General features: G+C 44.4%; 1 protein-coding gene across 3 annotated transcripts in view; it reads right to left on the reverse strand.

The window, feature by feature from the left end:
* Positions 1-17,945, reverse strand: part of PKNOX2 (PBX/knotted 1 homeobox 2) — a 701,154-nt gene that overhangs the window by 51,217 nt on the left and 631,992 nt on the right. For all 3 annotated transcript variants that reach the window (XM_077458198.1, XM_077458196.1, XM_077458197.1), the window contains one exon: positions 11,889-11,986. In XM_077458198.1, the coding sequence (XP_077314324.1) occupies positions 11,889-11,986 (98 nt within the window). The remainder of the gene's footprint in view (positions 1-11,888; positions 11,987-17,945) is intronic.

Genomic DNA, 17,945 nt, shown 5'->3' on the forward strand with positions numbered 1-17,945 from the left:
AGGTGATGACGTTTTTGGATGGAGCTGGGGGCAACTGTGGGAATGGATTCTCTGGAGCGGATTGGGGGTCTCTCCAGGCGGCTTGGAGCTATGCAGGGGCAATGTAGAAAACTGGAGGGCAATTCTGGAGCTGGGGTCACTATGGGACACTGTAGGGGGCACTATAAGGGGGTTAGAGGTTCTGAAGAAAGATAAATGGCGCTGTAGGGGTCAGGGAGGCAGTGTGGAAGGTTGGGGCATACTGAGGGCTGTTGGGGGCCTGAGGGCATTGTGAGAGGGTGAGTGTCACTATGGGGGAATGAATGTTCTGGTGGGGGGTCAAAGGACCCTGCAGCAGACTTGTTGGCCCTATAAAGGATGAGGTTTCTGGAGGGATCAACTGTGGGGGCTGGGGCAGCGACCACTTGTTTGTACTGTGAATTATATTGGCCAGGCAATGCACTGACACCTTTGCTGCCATAGTGCTATGTGCTGTGTGTTCAGGGCACCCCTGTGCCTTTAAGGAGGGATGGGCTCCCTCTGCCTGTCCATTAAAATGCATGTGCTTCCATTGTTGGAGACTTACAGAAAGTAGAGTTAGGTCCACAGAAAACGGGGTGCCTTGTTGGGGCTCTGTGGCTAACGCATGTTGGACAGGTCCATTCGGTTGGTCGCAGTCTGGTCGGTAAGTTGAGCTTGGAAATTTCCTTGGTTTTTGTTTTATATGTGGGGGTTGGGGGGCTGTCCAGGAGGCGGGGAGTTTTTCTGGGGCAATGTGGGAGACTGGAGGGGGTTGGTAGCATTGTGCATCACTGTTGGGGGCACTATGGTGGGCTAGAGGCTCTGCAGAAAGCTAGGGGAAACTTCAGGGGGCTAGGGAGCACTGTGGGAAGTTGAAAGGCACTGTGGGGGTCAAGGGCTCTTAGGGGGCCTGAGGACACTCTGGGCCACTATGGGAAGTTGGGTGGCACTATGGGAGCTGGGAGGCACTGTGGCAGGTTAGAGGTCTGCACCTAACTGAAGGGCTGGGAGGAAGGAGGCTACAGCTTGGCAGTGGGCCACAGCCCAGTGGTTGAGAACCACTGCTGTATACTACATACAGGTCAGAAGAACCTGGGGCTCTGTGACGTACGCATGTTGGACAGGTCCATTCGGTTGGTCGCAGGCTGGTCGGTAAGTTGAGCTTGGAAATTTCCTTGGTTTTTGTTTTATATGTGGGGGTTGGGGGGCTGTCCAGGAGGTGCAGAGTTTTTCTGGGGCAATTTGGGAGACTGGAGGGGGTTGGTAGCATTGTGCGTCACTGTTGGGGGCACTATGGTGGGCTGGAGGCTCTGCAAAAAGCTAGGGGAAACTTCAGGGGTCTAGGGAGCACTGTGGGAAGTTGAAAGGCACTTTGGGGGTCAAGGGCTCTTAGGGGGCCTGAGGACACTCTGGGTCACTATGGGAAGTTGGGTGGCACTATGGGAGCTGGGAGGCACTGTGGCAGTTAAGGGGTGTGCCCCTAACTGAAGGGCTGGGAGGAAGGAGGCTACAGCCGGGCAGTGGGCCATGGCCCAGTGGTTGAGAACCACTGCTGTATAGTACATACAGGTCAGAAGAAACTCTAAATGCGATTATAGATATTGTCTTTTTTTTTTCGCCAGTAGCAGCACAAATCAGTCATATTAGTAGATGACATTGCTGGTGAAAAGCTGCCATTGAAACGCGTCTATAACAATGGTCAGGCGTGCGGTGGAGGGAAAAACATGATGATTTTTCCATCTTACACCTTGCACTCCGCAGGGGGGCTCTTCCACCTCCTCCCAGGCCTCCCCAGAGATCAATGGAAAGTTTCTGATAAAAATGTGATTTATTTGTATGAAAAGTTTGGTCTCCGGAGTGCCACTTTGCAGCCCTGCAGTTTCATTTATGAATGGATTTCAGCAGCCCATCAAGCACAGTTATGGACATAAACAAAGCCGACACCGCAGACGTTTTTATGGCTCCTCATATATCATTCAATTTCTTGCAGAGGTGAAACACAGGCCGCCAATTCTGAAAGCGTGTTCCTCCTCAAAGTGCAGCTCCAAATGTGATCTGTACAGCTGCAAATAAGTTGCAGGGCCCGGGCATGGCCCCTGAGACGACGGGAGAGGGTCACACTTCACCCGGACGGGCTCAGAGGAGTGCAGATTCTCTCGCCATTATTGCTCGCTGTCAGACAGCCTATGTCAGGTGTTCTTACTGCACGAGAAGAATAAAACTACAATAAATGATTTAATGTTTCTATTACTGTACAGATAAAATATGTATCTGGGACAGCAGAGAACAGCTGACGTATCTGTTACGGCCCTAATGGACCTCACTTATCAAGTTTTTAAAATAAAAACGGTCTGTAACTGCCCAGAACATTAAAATGAGAGAACAAAACCTTGGCACCGTAACTGTAATGCCTCGTACACACGATCGGACCTTCCGACAACAAAACCGTCCGAAGGGCGTTGGCTCAAACTTGTCTTGCCTACACAAGGATCACACAAATGTTGGCCAACAATTACGAACGTAGTGACGTACTATGTGGTTTTTCAGCTCTTTAGCGCCACCCTTTGGGCTCCTTCTGCTAATTTCGTGTTAGAAGTTTGGTGAGTGTTGATTCACGCTTTTCTTTTATGTTTTTCAGTTTGTTTCTGAACGGCCATTCGTCAACCAGTCATATTGTGGAATCGGAGAAGATAATGTGTTATTTATTATTGGCCTTGGAGTTATTGCTTTGACTTTTTTTTTTTTTGGTTGAATAATAATAATTTGATTTGGTATATTTTCTATATTTTTGGATGCATAGAATGCACTTTTTGGTTAAGTTCTGCTAATTTTGCGTTAGTAGAAGTTTGGTGAGTGTTGATTTGCGCTTTTCTTTTTGCGTTTTCCAGTTTGGTTCTGAAAGGCCGTTTGTCAACCAGCCATGTTGTGGAATCGGAGGAGATAACGTGTTATTTATTATTGGCCTTGGAGTTATTGCTTTGACTTTTTTTTTGGTTGAATAATAAAGATTTGATTTGGTATATTTTCTATATTTTTGGATGCATAGAATTTGGTTAAGTTCTATTGGCAGATAGCATGTCTAATTTTATTTGTTTTCTTTATTTAATGCACAAAAAAAATTGGCTATGTGTTTTACTTCAAATGACAGTTTGGGAGTTGGCAGTTACATTTAAAAAAATACAATGTAAAATTGACAAGGGACACCAACATAGTTGTGTCTTTGATCGTAAAAACGACCGGATAATGGTGTTGTGGTAACTTGCCCATATAAAAAAAAAAAAAAAAGAAAGTATAATATTATTCTTGATATCACTAGAAAAAAAACCTTTGAAAATTATTTTGCAATAACTCCATCAGTATCACCAGCAGAGCACCTTAATTATTATCCCATTAAAGAAGAAGAGAATTGTGCGCTGCATTTACAGATTTCATAATTTGCTGCGTCACGAATGTTAATTCTCCATTATGAACGCTAGTTTACAAGACTGACAGCTTCCGGCTCGCCCTTGCTTTCGAGCATGTGTGTTTGTACTTTGGACTTTTGTCCGACGGACTTGTGTACACACGCCCGGAAAATCCGACAACAGACATTTGTCCGTGGAAAATTTATAAACCTGCTAGGCAACATTTGTCTGTGGAAAATCCGACAACAATTGTCCATTGGAGCGTACACACGGTCGGATTTACCGCCAACAGCCTGTCATCACACAATTCCCATCGGAAAGTCTGATCGTATGTATGTAGCTTTAGAGATTATTCAGAAAGCAAACGGACTGTAGTAGATGATGATCATCAGCTCTCTACCGAGACAGGAATGTTCCACCAATGCTGCCATCTTGAGATCAGGAAATCTTGAAACAGCACAAACAAAACAGAAGGGCGTGCAACACTTTATTACGAATTAAAAACAGGTGGATGCTGTCAGGAAGGTTATAGCCATAGTACAGATGAAGCCTGAAGGTGTAGACGGCTGCATAGTGCATAGTTGTGCACATCTGCGCACACCTGACGCTAAAGTTGGCGCCAATGAGACTATTTAGACTGCAATAGTTCTATTAGCCAGTGCTGTCTGATCTACAGCTGTTCCCTGTGTTCCCGTATCTGTTCCTGAGTTTACTTCTATGACTGACCCAGCTTGTCCTGACCCTGCTTGAATGTTACCTGTCCTGTCCTTGGCTTACTCCTTGATTCTGCCCTGCATCCTGTTCATCTACCTGATTCTACGTTGCTGACCACAGCTTATATCCTGACCATTCTCTGCCTGCCGTCCATGCCTATATCTGACCATCTGTTGCTGACCTGGCTTGTCTGACCACACATCCACTTATCCGCCTAACCAGCCCTGCTCACTACCTGGTTCCTGCTGGTCCTTCACCTGCTGAAGCACTTTCAGTTCCTCTGCACCTGCAACTTGCCAGCTGCCTGTCAAGCAACTGTCGTCCGCTGTCTGCCCAGCCTGGAGTCTGCTGCTTCTGCTGCCATCTGCTGTTCCAGCTACCTGGCCTCTGGTGACACACCTAACATTCACTACTGCAGCCGATGGAAATTCTTGCAGGCACTCATACCTTGCCACTCTCCCACGGCCACTGTCACAACATAAGTGGTCCTTGAGCCGGGGCTGTAAGAGAGGCCTCCATCTACATATCAAGCTCTGTTACAAGGTACATACCAGTTGCATACTTGCAAGAGCTAAAGGTAGACCCAGCATTGTAAAAAAGGCCCAGGAAACAGAATGGTATTTCCGAATATAGAACTCACATGGTCCTAACATGAGTCAAACTATCCACTGACCTGTTTCCAGGGACATGCCCTCTTCTTCAGAGCAAACTGAAGAAGGAGCAAGTCTCTTGAAACATGTCCCTGGATAGTTTCACACATGTTAGGATGAATTCCATCTTCAGGAATACCATTCACTGACCTCCCACACTTAATGGGTACCCAGAAGCAACCTAAAGTATACAAATGCCAAACCACAAACTGAAAAAGGCCTTTAATTGCAAAACAGCCAACATGTGCAACTCTCCCTTCATCAGGGCTAGAAAACGGCCACAAATAATTTTTAAAAAAAAACAACAATTAGCCCTTGTACACACGGTAGGAGATTCCGACAACCAAATCAGTCGGATTAATTCCGGAAGAGGTCCGGAAGTGATGTTGCATACACACGGTTGGACTAAGTTGTCGGAAAATCCGATTGTACATAACGTGATGACGTTATTTCGTTATGACGGGACTACGTTCAGGCTAGTAGCCAATAGCTTTGGTCTAGGAATTTGATCTGAGCATGCGTGGCACTTTATAAGTCAGAGTAGGCTACACATGATCGGAGTATGTCTGATCGGAACATTTTGTCAGAAAATTTTACCGGCAAGTTGGAAAACTTGGCCCGTCGGATATTCCGACGGAAACAGTACGATGTGGACCACACACAGTCGGAATATCCGACAAAACGGTCCGATAGGACACATTCCGTCGTAATCTCCGACCGTGTGTACAAGGGCTTAGAAGTGTACGTAAAAGAACATGCTGCACAATATCTACCCTATATAAACAAAAAAGTCAGTGCTTCTACCCATACATCACATAGAAAGCAGAGCTCCCAGGTGCTCAATCCACAGTCGTTGGCTGAGTATAGAAATGAAGAAAAGATGATCTACACTCCAGTGATTGCTCTTAAAAAAATGTTGTATTTATTAACAAGTCACAGTGACCAAACGCAAATATGAAAGGTTGACGCGTTTCAACCTATAAGGCCTTAGTCATAACTGGGCAATATCTCCCCTCACTTTACGGAAAAAGTGTTAGTAAAGTGTTCTTGGTCCGCAAAGTGACTCTTCCTCTGACAACGGAGAACAAATTCTACTTATTATAAGCAATGGAAACACTTTTTATCTACCCCGGATCTGAAATACTATCCCAAAAGAAACAAATGGGTTCCAAAACACAGTCCAAAGTGATTTGTTCGTATTACCATTACATAAAAAACAAAACTCTCCCTTCATCAGGGATATAAAACAGACACAATTTAAAATAAGTAATAGTACTATTATATTTAAATCAATAAATAACTCCAAATTTACATATTTAATTATGTATGGACGCAAGTTTTTTTTTAATGTCGGAATTTTTGTTTTCTGTTCTATAAATAATTTTTGATTTGTTTTGTAGACCTGATGAAGGGAGATTTTGGTTGCACAAATCGGCTGTCTTTTTATGTAATGGTATTACAAACAATTAAAGGCTCTTTGGACTTGGTTTGGTACTTTTGGTACTTTTTGGTTTGTATTTGTATACTTTGAAATGCTATTTCAGATCCAGTGTGGATGAAAAAAAATTTCCTTGCCTATAATAACCAGATTCTTTTCTCCATTGTCAGAGAAATGCCCTGTACACACGGTCTGACTTTTCCGACAGAAAATGTGGGATCGGAATGTGTTGTCGGAAATTCCAATCGTGTGTGGGCTCCATCTGACTTTTTCCAACACTGAGACCCGATTGGCGGGAGTCCTAAGACCGGATTGGCCAGGAGGAGAAGCAACCGCTGGGACTCGGGAGGAGACGCAGGGGGGAAGCGGTGACCTGGATGGGGTAATTGTGGGGCTTTCTGGGGGGGCCTTGCGGGCAACTGGCAAGCGAAAGAAAATTGAGCACCAGGAGCCACTGCTGAGAAGGTTCAACCAAGGAGTCTTGGAAAATTATAATTATGATAATTCCAGATTCAACCATAAACACTCAGATTACAGATATGGTCTAATATTTGTGGCCAACTTAATTTAAAGTGGAACTAAAATCACAGATTTAACGGTTTTCCAAAACAGTTACATTCAAGGCATGTCTGGTGAAAACTGTAATGCGCACACACGACCGGACTTTCTGGCAGACTAGGTCCGACGGGATCAGTCCGTCGGACAATCCGATCGTGTGTGGGCTAGTCCGACCGTTTTTTATAAAAAAAAAATTGACAGACCTAGAAATAGAACATGTTTCAAATCTATCCGACGGACTAAAAATCGGGAAACCCGTTCGTCTGTGTGCTAGTCCAATGGACCAAATATGATGCAGCTATTGGCTACTGGCTATTGAACTTCCTTGTTTAGGCCCGTTTATGTCAATGTTCAAAATGAACGGACTTTCGAATGGACTCAGTTCTTTCGTGTGTGGCCAAGTCCGTTCGTTCAGAAAGTCAGTCGGACCTCCACCGAAAGTCCGTCTGGAAGACCGTCGGACCTAGTCCGTCGAAAAGTCCGGTCGTGTGTACGCGGCATTAAGGTTGACAGTTTTTTTTATGCCGGCTTTCAACCAAACTCCAGCCCTCGAATGGCTGGTGTCATAGCTGATCACGTGTGTGGCACCACAGCAACTGTAGATCAAACAGAGACTACAATGGTACCTTCAATGGCTGTAAAGAAGGGAAGGGTTTAGTTCTGTTTTAAGGAAGTGACAACTTTTGATACTAGCTATTTTTTTTTCTTCTTTTTTTACCAAATGAGGGTGACCTCTAATTCACAAGTCTCTGCAATAGGGCCAGGCACTCATGAACAATGTTGGTAAATGGTGGTGGTGAGCATGCTGACAGCATAGATTCAAACTGCACATGAGTAGTACAGTATAAACACGGGAAGCTGATAAGGTTTATTTTTAGGATGTTTCTAGAATGAAATCTCTAGAATTCCTAGCCATCAGCTGTTCATAACTGTGCGGTTAGCAATCGGTTTTCAAGCATTTAGAAAGTGGGTCACTGCTGCTTCCTTATTATTTCTTGTTACAGTTGGAATGCCTTACAATCACTTAAAGTAAACCAACATTTTTTAGGCAAAGCAACACCTTCCCAGCTTCCCTGCTTGGCCACCTTTCCAACCACCACTTATACATACATTATTTGTCCAACATTTTGTGGACACCTGACGATCACACTTATATAAGCTTGTTGGACATCCCACTCTAAAATTATGGTAATTCAAGAGTTGGACCACCTATATGGCTATAGCTGCCTCCGTTCTCCTGGGAGGGCTTTCGGAAGGATTTTGCAGTGGGTCTGTGGGAATTTGAGACCATTCAGACAAGATAGCCTTTGCAAGGATAGGTACTCATTTTAGAAGAGAAGATCTGCATCACAATCGGTGTTCTAAAGAGTCTGTGCAGACCACTCAAATTGCTCCACACAAAAATCATCAAACCGTGTCTTTAAGGAACTGGCTATGCGCACCTGAACTTAATCATTTGGAGAGGTGTTCACATAATTTTAGCCATGCTGCATGCCTTCAATTCTTGTAATTCAAAACTTGTAGGCAGGTGCAGTCTGTGCTACCCACTGCAGGGGGTGCTCAACCAAAGCAGCAATTCAAAAAGGGAAAGAAGTTGCGTGGGGACGCTGGTGCCCAATTTGACTCCAGCAGCCTTCTTTGGGTCAGGCAGAGTCAATTTAAGACTCCGGCTCCTGGGTTTGGCACTCTTTATGCTAATGGCTAGTGAAGGGACAGATTCCCCGTCTGGCAGGGACAGAGGAAAGGAAAGGTTCCTGACGAATAGGGTCAGTGTAGTGACTACGTCTTCCTCGCTTCATGAAGTCTCCCCTTTGGGTGTGCACTGGCCAGGCTACATTTCACTCCTTACTGCAGATGCTGTTGGCATCTTTCAAGTCTACAGACCACTGTTACAGTTCATAAATGATGGGCATGCCTACTGTCAGGCCTTGTTGTGTTGTGTTGGACCTTTCTACAATATATTGGACACCATACTGCATCTTGCTCACATGCTCCCCAATGTCTACCAAATTGAACAAAAAAGTCAGTGCAAGCTGCAAGGTGATCAGGTCATGGCTACACGTAGAAGTACTCTCTAATCACCCTACATGACAATGCTAATGATTGGCCACTCAGTCAACCCATGCTGCATACTGCAGGTTTGGGTAGAGAGTTACATGCTCCCCATACCTAGAAGAACTGGGTATTTCATTTCATTTCCTACTGGAACAAAGCACAGGTTCACTTTACCATTTACCAGCTGCTTACCAAACACCAAAAATGTTACTACTGGCATTAAAAAAATCTTAGCCCTTGTACACACAATGTCCGATAGGACCGTGTTGTCGGATAACCAGACAGTGTGTGGGCTCCATCAGACTGTTTCCGTCGGAGTATCCGACGGACCAAGTTTTCCAGCTGGGCTATTTTCCGACAACATGATCCGATCGGACTTTGTCCGATCATGTGTAGAGAATTCCGATCGGACAAAGTGCCACGCATGCTCAGATCAAATTCCTAGACCAAAGCTATTGGCTACTAGCCTGAACGTAGTCCTGTCCTAACTAAATAACGTCATGACGTTAAGTACGATCAGATTTTCTGACAACTTTGTCTGACTGTGTGTATGCAACAGTTTCGGACAAAATCCGTTGGACAAAATCCGACGGATTTGGTTGTCGGAATGTCCGACCGTGTGTACAAGGGCTTATAGGGACAAAACACTACATTCACTGCATGTATGCCAACTATAAGCCAAATTACTGAGAAGAGTAAGGCCGCGTACACACGGGTGGATTGTCTGCCCAACTTAGTCCGCTGAACCGTGTTTCAGCGGACAATCCGCTCGTGTGTGGGCTTCAGCGGACTTTTTCAGCGGACAGTCCGACGGACTTTGTCTTTCGGAATTTCCGTAATTTTGTTCGCTGAAACTTGGTTTTGTCCGTCCAAACTTGGTTTCAGCGGATAGTCCGCTCGTGTGTAGGCAAGTTGGACGGACTAAGTATGGCGCATGCTCAGAAAGGGTTTACACGGCCGAAGGTTGCATTGCAGTGTATTGGACGTCGTTTTTCTAGTCCCGTCGTACGTGCTGTACATGTCATCGCGCACGTTTTCAGCGGACTGTCTGTTCATCGTGTGTGGTCAAGTCCGTTCATTCAAAAGTTGAACGGACTGTCTGTCGGATTGTCTGACGAACTTAGTTGGGCAGACAATCCGCCCGTGTGTACGCGGCCTATCACTCCACTGGCTTTCACTCACCCAACAACCAAAACATAAAAATACCAACTGCAACATATAAAGCCATCTACAATTATGCCCCCAGCTACATCACCAACCTCATCTCAAAATATCACCCAAACTGTCCTCTCCGCTCCTCCCAAGACCTCCTGATCTCTAACTCCCTTGTCATTCTAGACAATTTTTGCATTGTTCCAGCTTGGACCAATGTAAGTATGTACAGTATCTCACAAAAGTGAGTACACCCCTCATATTTTTTGTAAATATTTTATTATATCTTTTCAGGTGACAACACTGAAGAAATGAAACTTGTCTACAATGTAAAGTAGTGAGTGTACAGCTTGTATAACAGTGTAAATTTGCTGTCCCCTCAAAATAGCTTAACAGACAGCCATTAATGTCTAAAGCGCTGGCAACAAAAGTGAGCACACCCCTAACTTAATTCATAGTTAGTAATAGTTATTATTAGTTAGTTATTATTTCAGATTTTCTAATTTTCAGGTTTTCTAATTTTCCTTCTTATTTTTGGATTTTCGTTCTTTTGAATTTTCGTTCTTATTTTCAAATTTCTGCACTTTTGAATTTCCGAATTTTTTGCGAAATTTCGGATTTTCTCATTTCCGAATCTTTAAATTTTAAATTTTTTACGAATTTCCAAATTTCTGAATTTGTCTAATTCCTTTGAAAAATAATTCAAACATGTCTAATGATGATAACTGATTGTCAGTCATGGAAATAGGCAAGTGGGCTTAGCTTCCAAGGAATATGTTGTGTAATTCCATCATACTATTGGCTCCCTATAGTGATAACTGCTGCAACCAATTTTCTGTGGACATTTGAAAGGTCCTTCAACTAAAGTACATCCCACTCCAAAAAGAGAGGAGAAGATGGTTGGAAAAGAGAACAAACAAGACAGAACTGCCAAAACTGCCAGCCAGGCACCCAATGGGACCTCAAGCCCATAGGGCTGATGAAGATATGGATTATGGTTTTTAAATGCAATTTTAAATCAAATATAATTTTGTTAATTTAATGCCTAGACTTTGATACAGAGCTTGGTTAGTTGTATGTTTAAAATAATTTGGAAGAATTGGAGACTATCGCCACCCTATAGGAGGTCAAGGATATCTGCCGCAGCCATTTTTCCATGGACATTTTAAAAGTCCCCCGACTGAAGTGTGTCCCACTCCAAAGGGAGAGGTGGTGGGGTAACGGAAAAGAAAACAAAGAAGACAGAACCTCAGAAACTGCCAGCCAGGCATCCAATGAAACCTCAATTATAATGTAAGAGGCCAAAGAATATAAGGATTATGTTTTTTTAACTCCAATTTTAAATCAAATCATTATTTTGTTAAGTTCATGCCTAGGCTTTGATAAAGGACTTGGTGACACCCGAAAAATCTTTGGGGTTAGTTATAGTTGTATGCTTTGTTTAGAATATGTGGTGTTTTCATTCACTGACCCTGGGACAAATTGGGTGCATATATATATATATATATATATATATATATATATATATATATATATATATATATATATATATATATATATATATATATATAGCTTATGGCAGTCACTGTGTGTCTGGTCTAGATATAGAGGCTTGGGGTGGCTCTCTGGTTAGATTTATGAATATCTGTGATTATTATACTTGACTTGAAAATACAACTATTAAAATGCTTGTGTTGCATTATCTTAATATTTTTTATTCTATACTATTATTATATCACAGATACAACCTACAACGCAGATCCGTTTATTCAGCGTTCACACAGCTGTTTCAGGGCTGTTTTATGTCATTATAGAAGACAGCAAAACAACGTCTGGTATGAAGAATTGTACAGTCAGGGCGGACTCTTTCTAATTAATTCCTCAATGAGACACATATATCTATTCATCTCAGCTCACCTGTGCATTCTGGATCTGGATGGCCCCCTGGGGGATTGCTTGAGTTACTACCTGTCCCTGCGATGTTACCATGGTAACGGGTTGGTAAAGTGCACCACCTGCAAAAGACAAAAGAAGAGATAGCAATTGAGCTAATACAACCTATCATGAAACAAAACCAGCATTACTACAGGAAATGCAGATGAAATACTTCTATACGGCTTAGTAACACATATGCATAGAACCTGAACCAGAAGTTGAAAGATACTTACCCCACCACCAAATGGATTTAAAGAGAAGAAGCAGGCATAGCGGCTGCCACAGGAGTTATCTTCTGAAAACAGCCACTTTACCTGGCTATCAAAGTCTTTCTGAGTTGCTGACCCAGAACAAGTAGATAGATCAGAAGAAATGATGATGCTATAGTTCAGGTCAGACTCAGTTGGGCCTGAACCCATGGGAAACTTCTATCACATGCCAGCCCAATCAGGTGCGACCATGGAATTTCCCACCCTGCACTTGGTGTCACCAAGTTCTGTATCAAAGCCTTGGCAGGAATTTAACAAAATAATATTATGATCTAAAAACTATAATTCATATCATCTTTGACCCCTTATGTTATAATTGAGGTACCACTGGGTGCCTGGCTGGCCGTTTCTGCGGTTCTGCCTTCTTTGTTTTCTTTGCCATTACCCCCACCTCTCTTTTGGGAGTGGGACTTTCAAATGTCCATGGAAAAATGGCAGATATCCCTAAATCCTATAGGGTGGCGATGCAACAAATGGGTGGAGATTCTGGTAGTATCAATGGCTTAATATGGCCACATGGCCATATTAGGTCCATGATGTCACTAACATTTGCCCCTTTGCTACATGCAGCCACGAGATGGGAATTCCAAGGTTGCAGTTGACTGGATAACTGGCCTCCTGTCATGTGATAGTGTCCTGTGAACCTTAGCCCATCCCTTATTAGGGGTTCTGATTTCATGGCTTGGAAATAGCCCATCAACCAGCATTTTCAGAAAGAGGACAGCAAGGACACTACATGTATTTGTATCATAACAGGTTTCCTAGCACAGTAAAGCCTTCCTAAAACAGAAGGTATCCACAAGTCTCTTTCCGTCACATATCCCAAAAATAGGAGAATTATTTCAGGATAGTGCGTGAGGGCCATACAAACCATTACTTTACACCTCACTGGCCAGATTCACTTTTAGAACAACAGGTGATTAGTGCAAATGTAGTCCAATATCATAGTAAATATCATAGAACCATTTATTCCAAACTGTATACAGTTGCTTAAGACTGTCCAGTCACCATCAGTATAGGGTATGGAAACCATGACTTCTATGGAGTAGAGCGTGGGACCCAATGGAATAGTATAACCCTACAATACATGTCATACTGTCCTATTTATCCAATTCTGCATACAACTGCTTGAGGATTTTTGGCCAACATCAGTGTAGTGCAGTGGTCTCCAAACTGCGGCCCAGGGGTCGTATGCAGCCCTTAGCTTACTTTTATTCCGGCCCTTGGGGCACTACATCTCCTACTGACACCAACAATGGGGGCAGAATTCCTGCCATTGACACCAACAATGGAACACTTTTCCTCCCACTGATACCAATGATGGGCAGCTCTCCACCCACTGGGGGGTGGTGGAGGGCTGGTGTGGCGTTATTCCTCTCACTAAAGATGTGGCATTTTCTACATCTGTTGGCCACAGTCCGTCCCCCTTAACGTCTATAGGACAGTAAACTGATCACTTGTTTAAAAAGTTTAGAGACCCCTGCACTAGAAAACTGGTCTCCAACCTGCGTCCCGGGGACCAGATGTGGCCCATTCCTTGCCTTTATCTGGCCCTTGGGGAACTATTCCTCCCATTGATACAAGACTCTATTCCGGCAACTGATACCAGCAGTGGGGCACCATTTCTCCCACTGACACCAACAATGGGGCACTATTTCTTCCAGTGATACCAACGATGGGGCACTATTCCTCCCAATGATGCCAATAAATTAGCACTATTTCTCCCAGTAATACCAATGATTGGGCACTATTCCTCCCCCTTATACAAAATGTGGTAATGAAAGGAAAATGTCCACTCCCACTGGCCACAGTCCGGCCCCCCTAAAGTCTGAAGAACAATAAATTGTCCCTTTATTTAGAAAGTTTGGAAACCCCTGGTGTAGTGTATGGAAACCATGGCTTCTGTGGAGTAGGGCTTGAGACCCAATGAAACCATAACCTGTATGGCTATATTGTCTCATGACATGTCTTCTTTATTAATAGAGTATTACAGTACCTCTGTATTGTCCTATATTCCTGGAACCTACGGTACACTGGAGGATATTTGGAGCATTATTGCTATTACAACACACCAGAACCTGCATTCTCCAATAAAGAGGTTTATTATTACTAATACAGCAAAAATTAAGCTAGAATTACCTCTAAAACAAAACTGTGTCCATGAAGAAACATACAATCACAATTGCATGTATTCAAGTGAGGACCGGTCTTTATGAAGTTGTCCATAAAAACAAAAACCTCTCAGGACATTGCTGGGATTTTCAACAAGCTGTGTGAGCACAAATCTGTGAAAGACCATGGATTCCCATAATCAATGATGCCAACCTTTTCCCCAATGACTTGCAGCGTCATCACTAGCCTATTGTGTGTTGCTATAATTGTTTTGAGACGGATCACACAAAACTTCATCAGCCCGCGCAACCCTGGGCGATTTCCAGTTGGGCGGCTCTTGCAACTGAAAAACATGCCAACGTGCATTGTTAACCAGACGTGACTTTAAATACTAGCGCTAGTCAACTATTTTGATAGAATGGAGAAGAGTTATCATTTCTGTCCAGTTTTTATTTCTGTCTATAAGGAAAAAAAGAACAAAATTGACTCCAAAGCCGGCCATAGATGAATCGATTTTCTTTCCTTCCACCATGGGTTGCAGGCAAGAAAATGACTTGATTCCCCAATCAACACAGTCAGTGTTGATGGGGGAGTCCTTCCAGCAGAGCTATTGTGTTCTCCAAGCGAGAGGAGCCACCCCTGCCGGAAGAACACGTAGTGATTATTGCTAGTGGATAGGGATGAGCCGAACACCCCCCCCCCCGGTTCGGTTCGCACCAGAACATTCGAACGGACCGAAAATTCCTACGAACTTTAGAACCCTATTAAAGTCTATGGGACTCGAACGGTCGAAATCAAAAGTGCTAATTTTAAAGGCTAATATGCAAGATATGCAACAGACAACACCAGCAATAATCTTCAGGTGTATACTGTGCTGAGGGCACACAACACCCACTTTAACTCTTGCAGATGCCCGTATTAGAGAACACCAGCAATAAAGGGTAGATACAGGTGTATACTGTGCTGTGCTGGAGGCACACAACACCCACTAACTCCTGCAGGTGCCTGTATTAGAGAACACCAGCAAAAAAGGGTAGATACAGGTGTATATTGTGCTGGAGGTACACAAAACCCACTTTAACTCCTGCAGATGCCTGAGAAAAGAACACACTGTCCCTGCCTATGCTGCTCTTTCCCTGCACGCCGGAACACACTACACAAGGCTGCCGCGACGGCGGCCTTATATAGTGTGTGGCGTGTACTAAATCCCCTGAGCTATAATTGTCCACAGGCATCCTGCCTGTGGCCAATTATGGCTCTCCTCGCTGCCGGCGCTGTGATTGGCCAAGCATGTGGGGTCACAGTGCATGCTTGGCCAATCATGAGCCAGCAATGCACTGCGATGGCGTAGTGCATTGTGGGCCATTCGTGCCACGCAAATTTGGTGCAAACGGGCCAAAAAGTTCTGAATTCGCCAAACAGATGAACGGCCGATGTTCGAGACGAACACCGAGCTCATCCCTACTAGTGAATAATCTCATGAAAAATCCAACAGGCTGGTTGTACCCAAGGTGATCGATTGATCACCTTGGGTACAATCAGCCTGCCCATACATGGTTCAAATCTTGGTCTGTCCCTGTTGAGATTGGAACCATCTATGGCCGGTTTCAAGTGTTACTAAACCCTCAACAGTAAAATCAGTCTGTATATGATGTAAAGCAGGGATATGCAATTAGCGGACCTCCAGCTGTTGCAAAACTACAAGTCCCATCATGCCTTTGCATCTGAGAGTCATGCTTGTGGCTGATAGAGTCTTGCTATGCCTCATGAGACTTGTAGTTCTATGCTGGAGGTCCGCTAATTGCATATCTCTGATGTAAAGCATGCGTGTTATATTCATTGTGGAACCTAAAGGGTTAATCTTCTGCATTGTGTAAAAAGGCTGTTTCATCCTGTCTTCTCTGATCCTCTCCTTCTTCCACTGTCCCCAATCCATGCTCAGTTTGGCGTGTATTGCTTTTGTTTCTTGGGAAGGTGCATGTGATCAGCACAGGGTCAATCAGCACTGTCTAGACAGAGGGTCAGGGGTCCTGCAGCCTCATAGGACAATCAGTAACTGATAGAAGTCACAAGACTGCTATATACTGCTGATGGGAAAAGGTATTTAGCAGTTTATATTTACTAAAATAATAGCATTTCCATGTTCTGTGTACCGTGGGAGACCAGATATAGTGAATACAGAGTTTAGTAGCACTTTTTCCCGGGTTTAGTAGCACTTTTTATGCCCCGTACACACGATCGGAAATTCCGCGAGCAAAAGTTGGTTGTGAGCTTTTGGTCGGAAATTCCAACCGTGTGTATGCTCCATCTGACTTTTGCTGGCTGAATTCCCGCCAGCAAAAGATTGAGAGCAGGTTCTCAATTTTTCGGTCGGAAAAAGTTCCGAACGGAAATTCCAATCGTCTGTACCAATTCCGACACGCAAAATTCCTACGCATGCTCAGAAACAATTCGACGCATGCTCTGAAGCATTGAACTTCATTTTCTCGGCTCATCGTAGTGTTGTACGTCACCGCGTTCTTGACGGTCGTAAGTTCAGAGAACATTTGTGTGACCGTGTGTATGCAAGCCAAGCTTGAGCCGAATTCCGTCGGAAAAACCATCCAAGATTTTTCCAATGGAAATTCCGCTCGTGTGCACTGGGCATAAGAGTATCTTTTCAGATAACAGTTGAATTGAGATAAACACTGTATGCTCACCTCCTTTTTTGGCCGAGATAACGCTAAAAGCCTGAAGCCTTTTAAAAAGGGACTCGGCCGAGATTCATCTATGGGCAGGCTCGTTGTACTGAAGTCAATCCAGCGGGACGCGCCACTGCCAGAATACACTAATCAGCAACTTCAGTTTTTCCACTGTTCCTTTCACAGAAGTCAATTAACCACTTGCCGACCGCCGCACGACGATGTACGTCGACAGAATGGCACGGGCAGGCATAAGGGCTTACATGTACGTCCTTGCCTGCCCGCGGGTCGGGGGCCCGATCGGGCCCCCGCCCGGTGCCTGCGGCGGTCGGTATTCGTTCGGGAGCGATCCCGGACGAGGGGACGGCCATTCATTCATGGCCACCCCCTCGCGATCGCTCCCGACGAATGAAAATGTCCCGTGACATCACTTCCTCTCCTGTAATGTAAACACAGGAGAGGAAGTGATGTATTCTCTCCTCCGTGTCGGTATTTTTCGTTCCGGCACCGAGGAGAGAGCATCGGTGAGTTGCACAAGCACTACACTACACAGTAGAACATGCCAGGCACACTCACACCCCCCCTTTACCCCCCGATCACCCCCCAATTACCCCTGCCCCCCCCAGTCACAGTGACACCAATTGCATTTTTTTTTTTTTTTTGCATTGGTGTCATTTGTGACTGTAATAACTGTTAGGGCAGTTAGGGTTAGCCCCCTTTAGTTCTAATGTGCCCCCCTAACCCCCCCAATAAAGGTTTAACCCCGTGATCACCCCCCCTCGCCAGTGTCGCTAAGGCTGGGTTCACATTGCAGCGGTTTATGAGAACGAATGTGATTCGCACCGCACTGCAGTGCAAATCACATCCGATCTCTGTGCGATTCGAGTTCAGCCATACAGATAGTATGGCTGAATTCATGTCGCACCCGCCGCAAATTCGCACGGGACCCTTTTTTTGGCCCGCAGCAGAATCGGATC

The sequence above is a fragment of the Lithobates pipiens genome, unplaced genomic scaffold (assembly GCF_037356315.1).
Source record: "Lithobates pipiens isolate NorthernLeopardFrog02 unplaced genomic scaffold, aLitPip1_a1.2 Scaffold_27, whole genome shotgun sequence".
Classification (NCBI taxonomy): domain Eukaryota; kingdom Metazoa; phylum Chordata; class Amphibia; order Anura; family Ranidae; genus Lithobates; species Lithobates pipiens.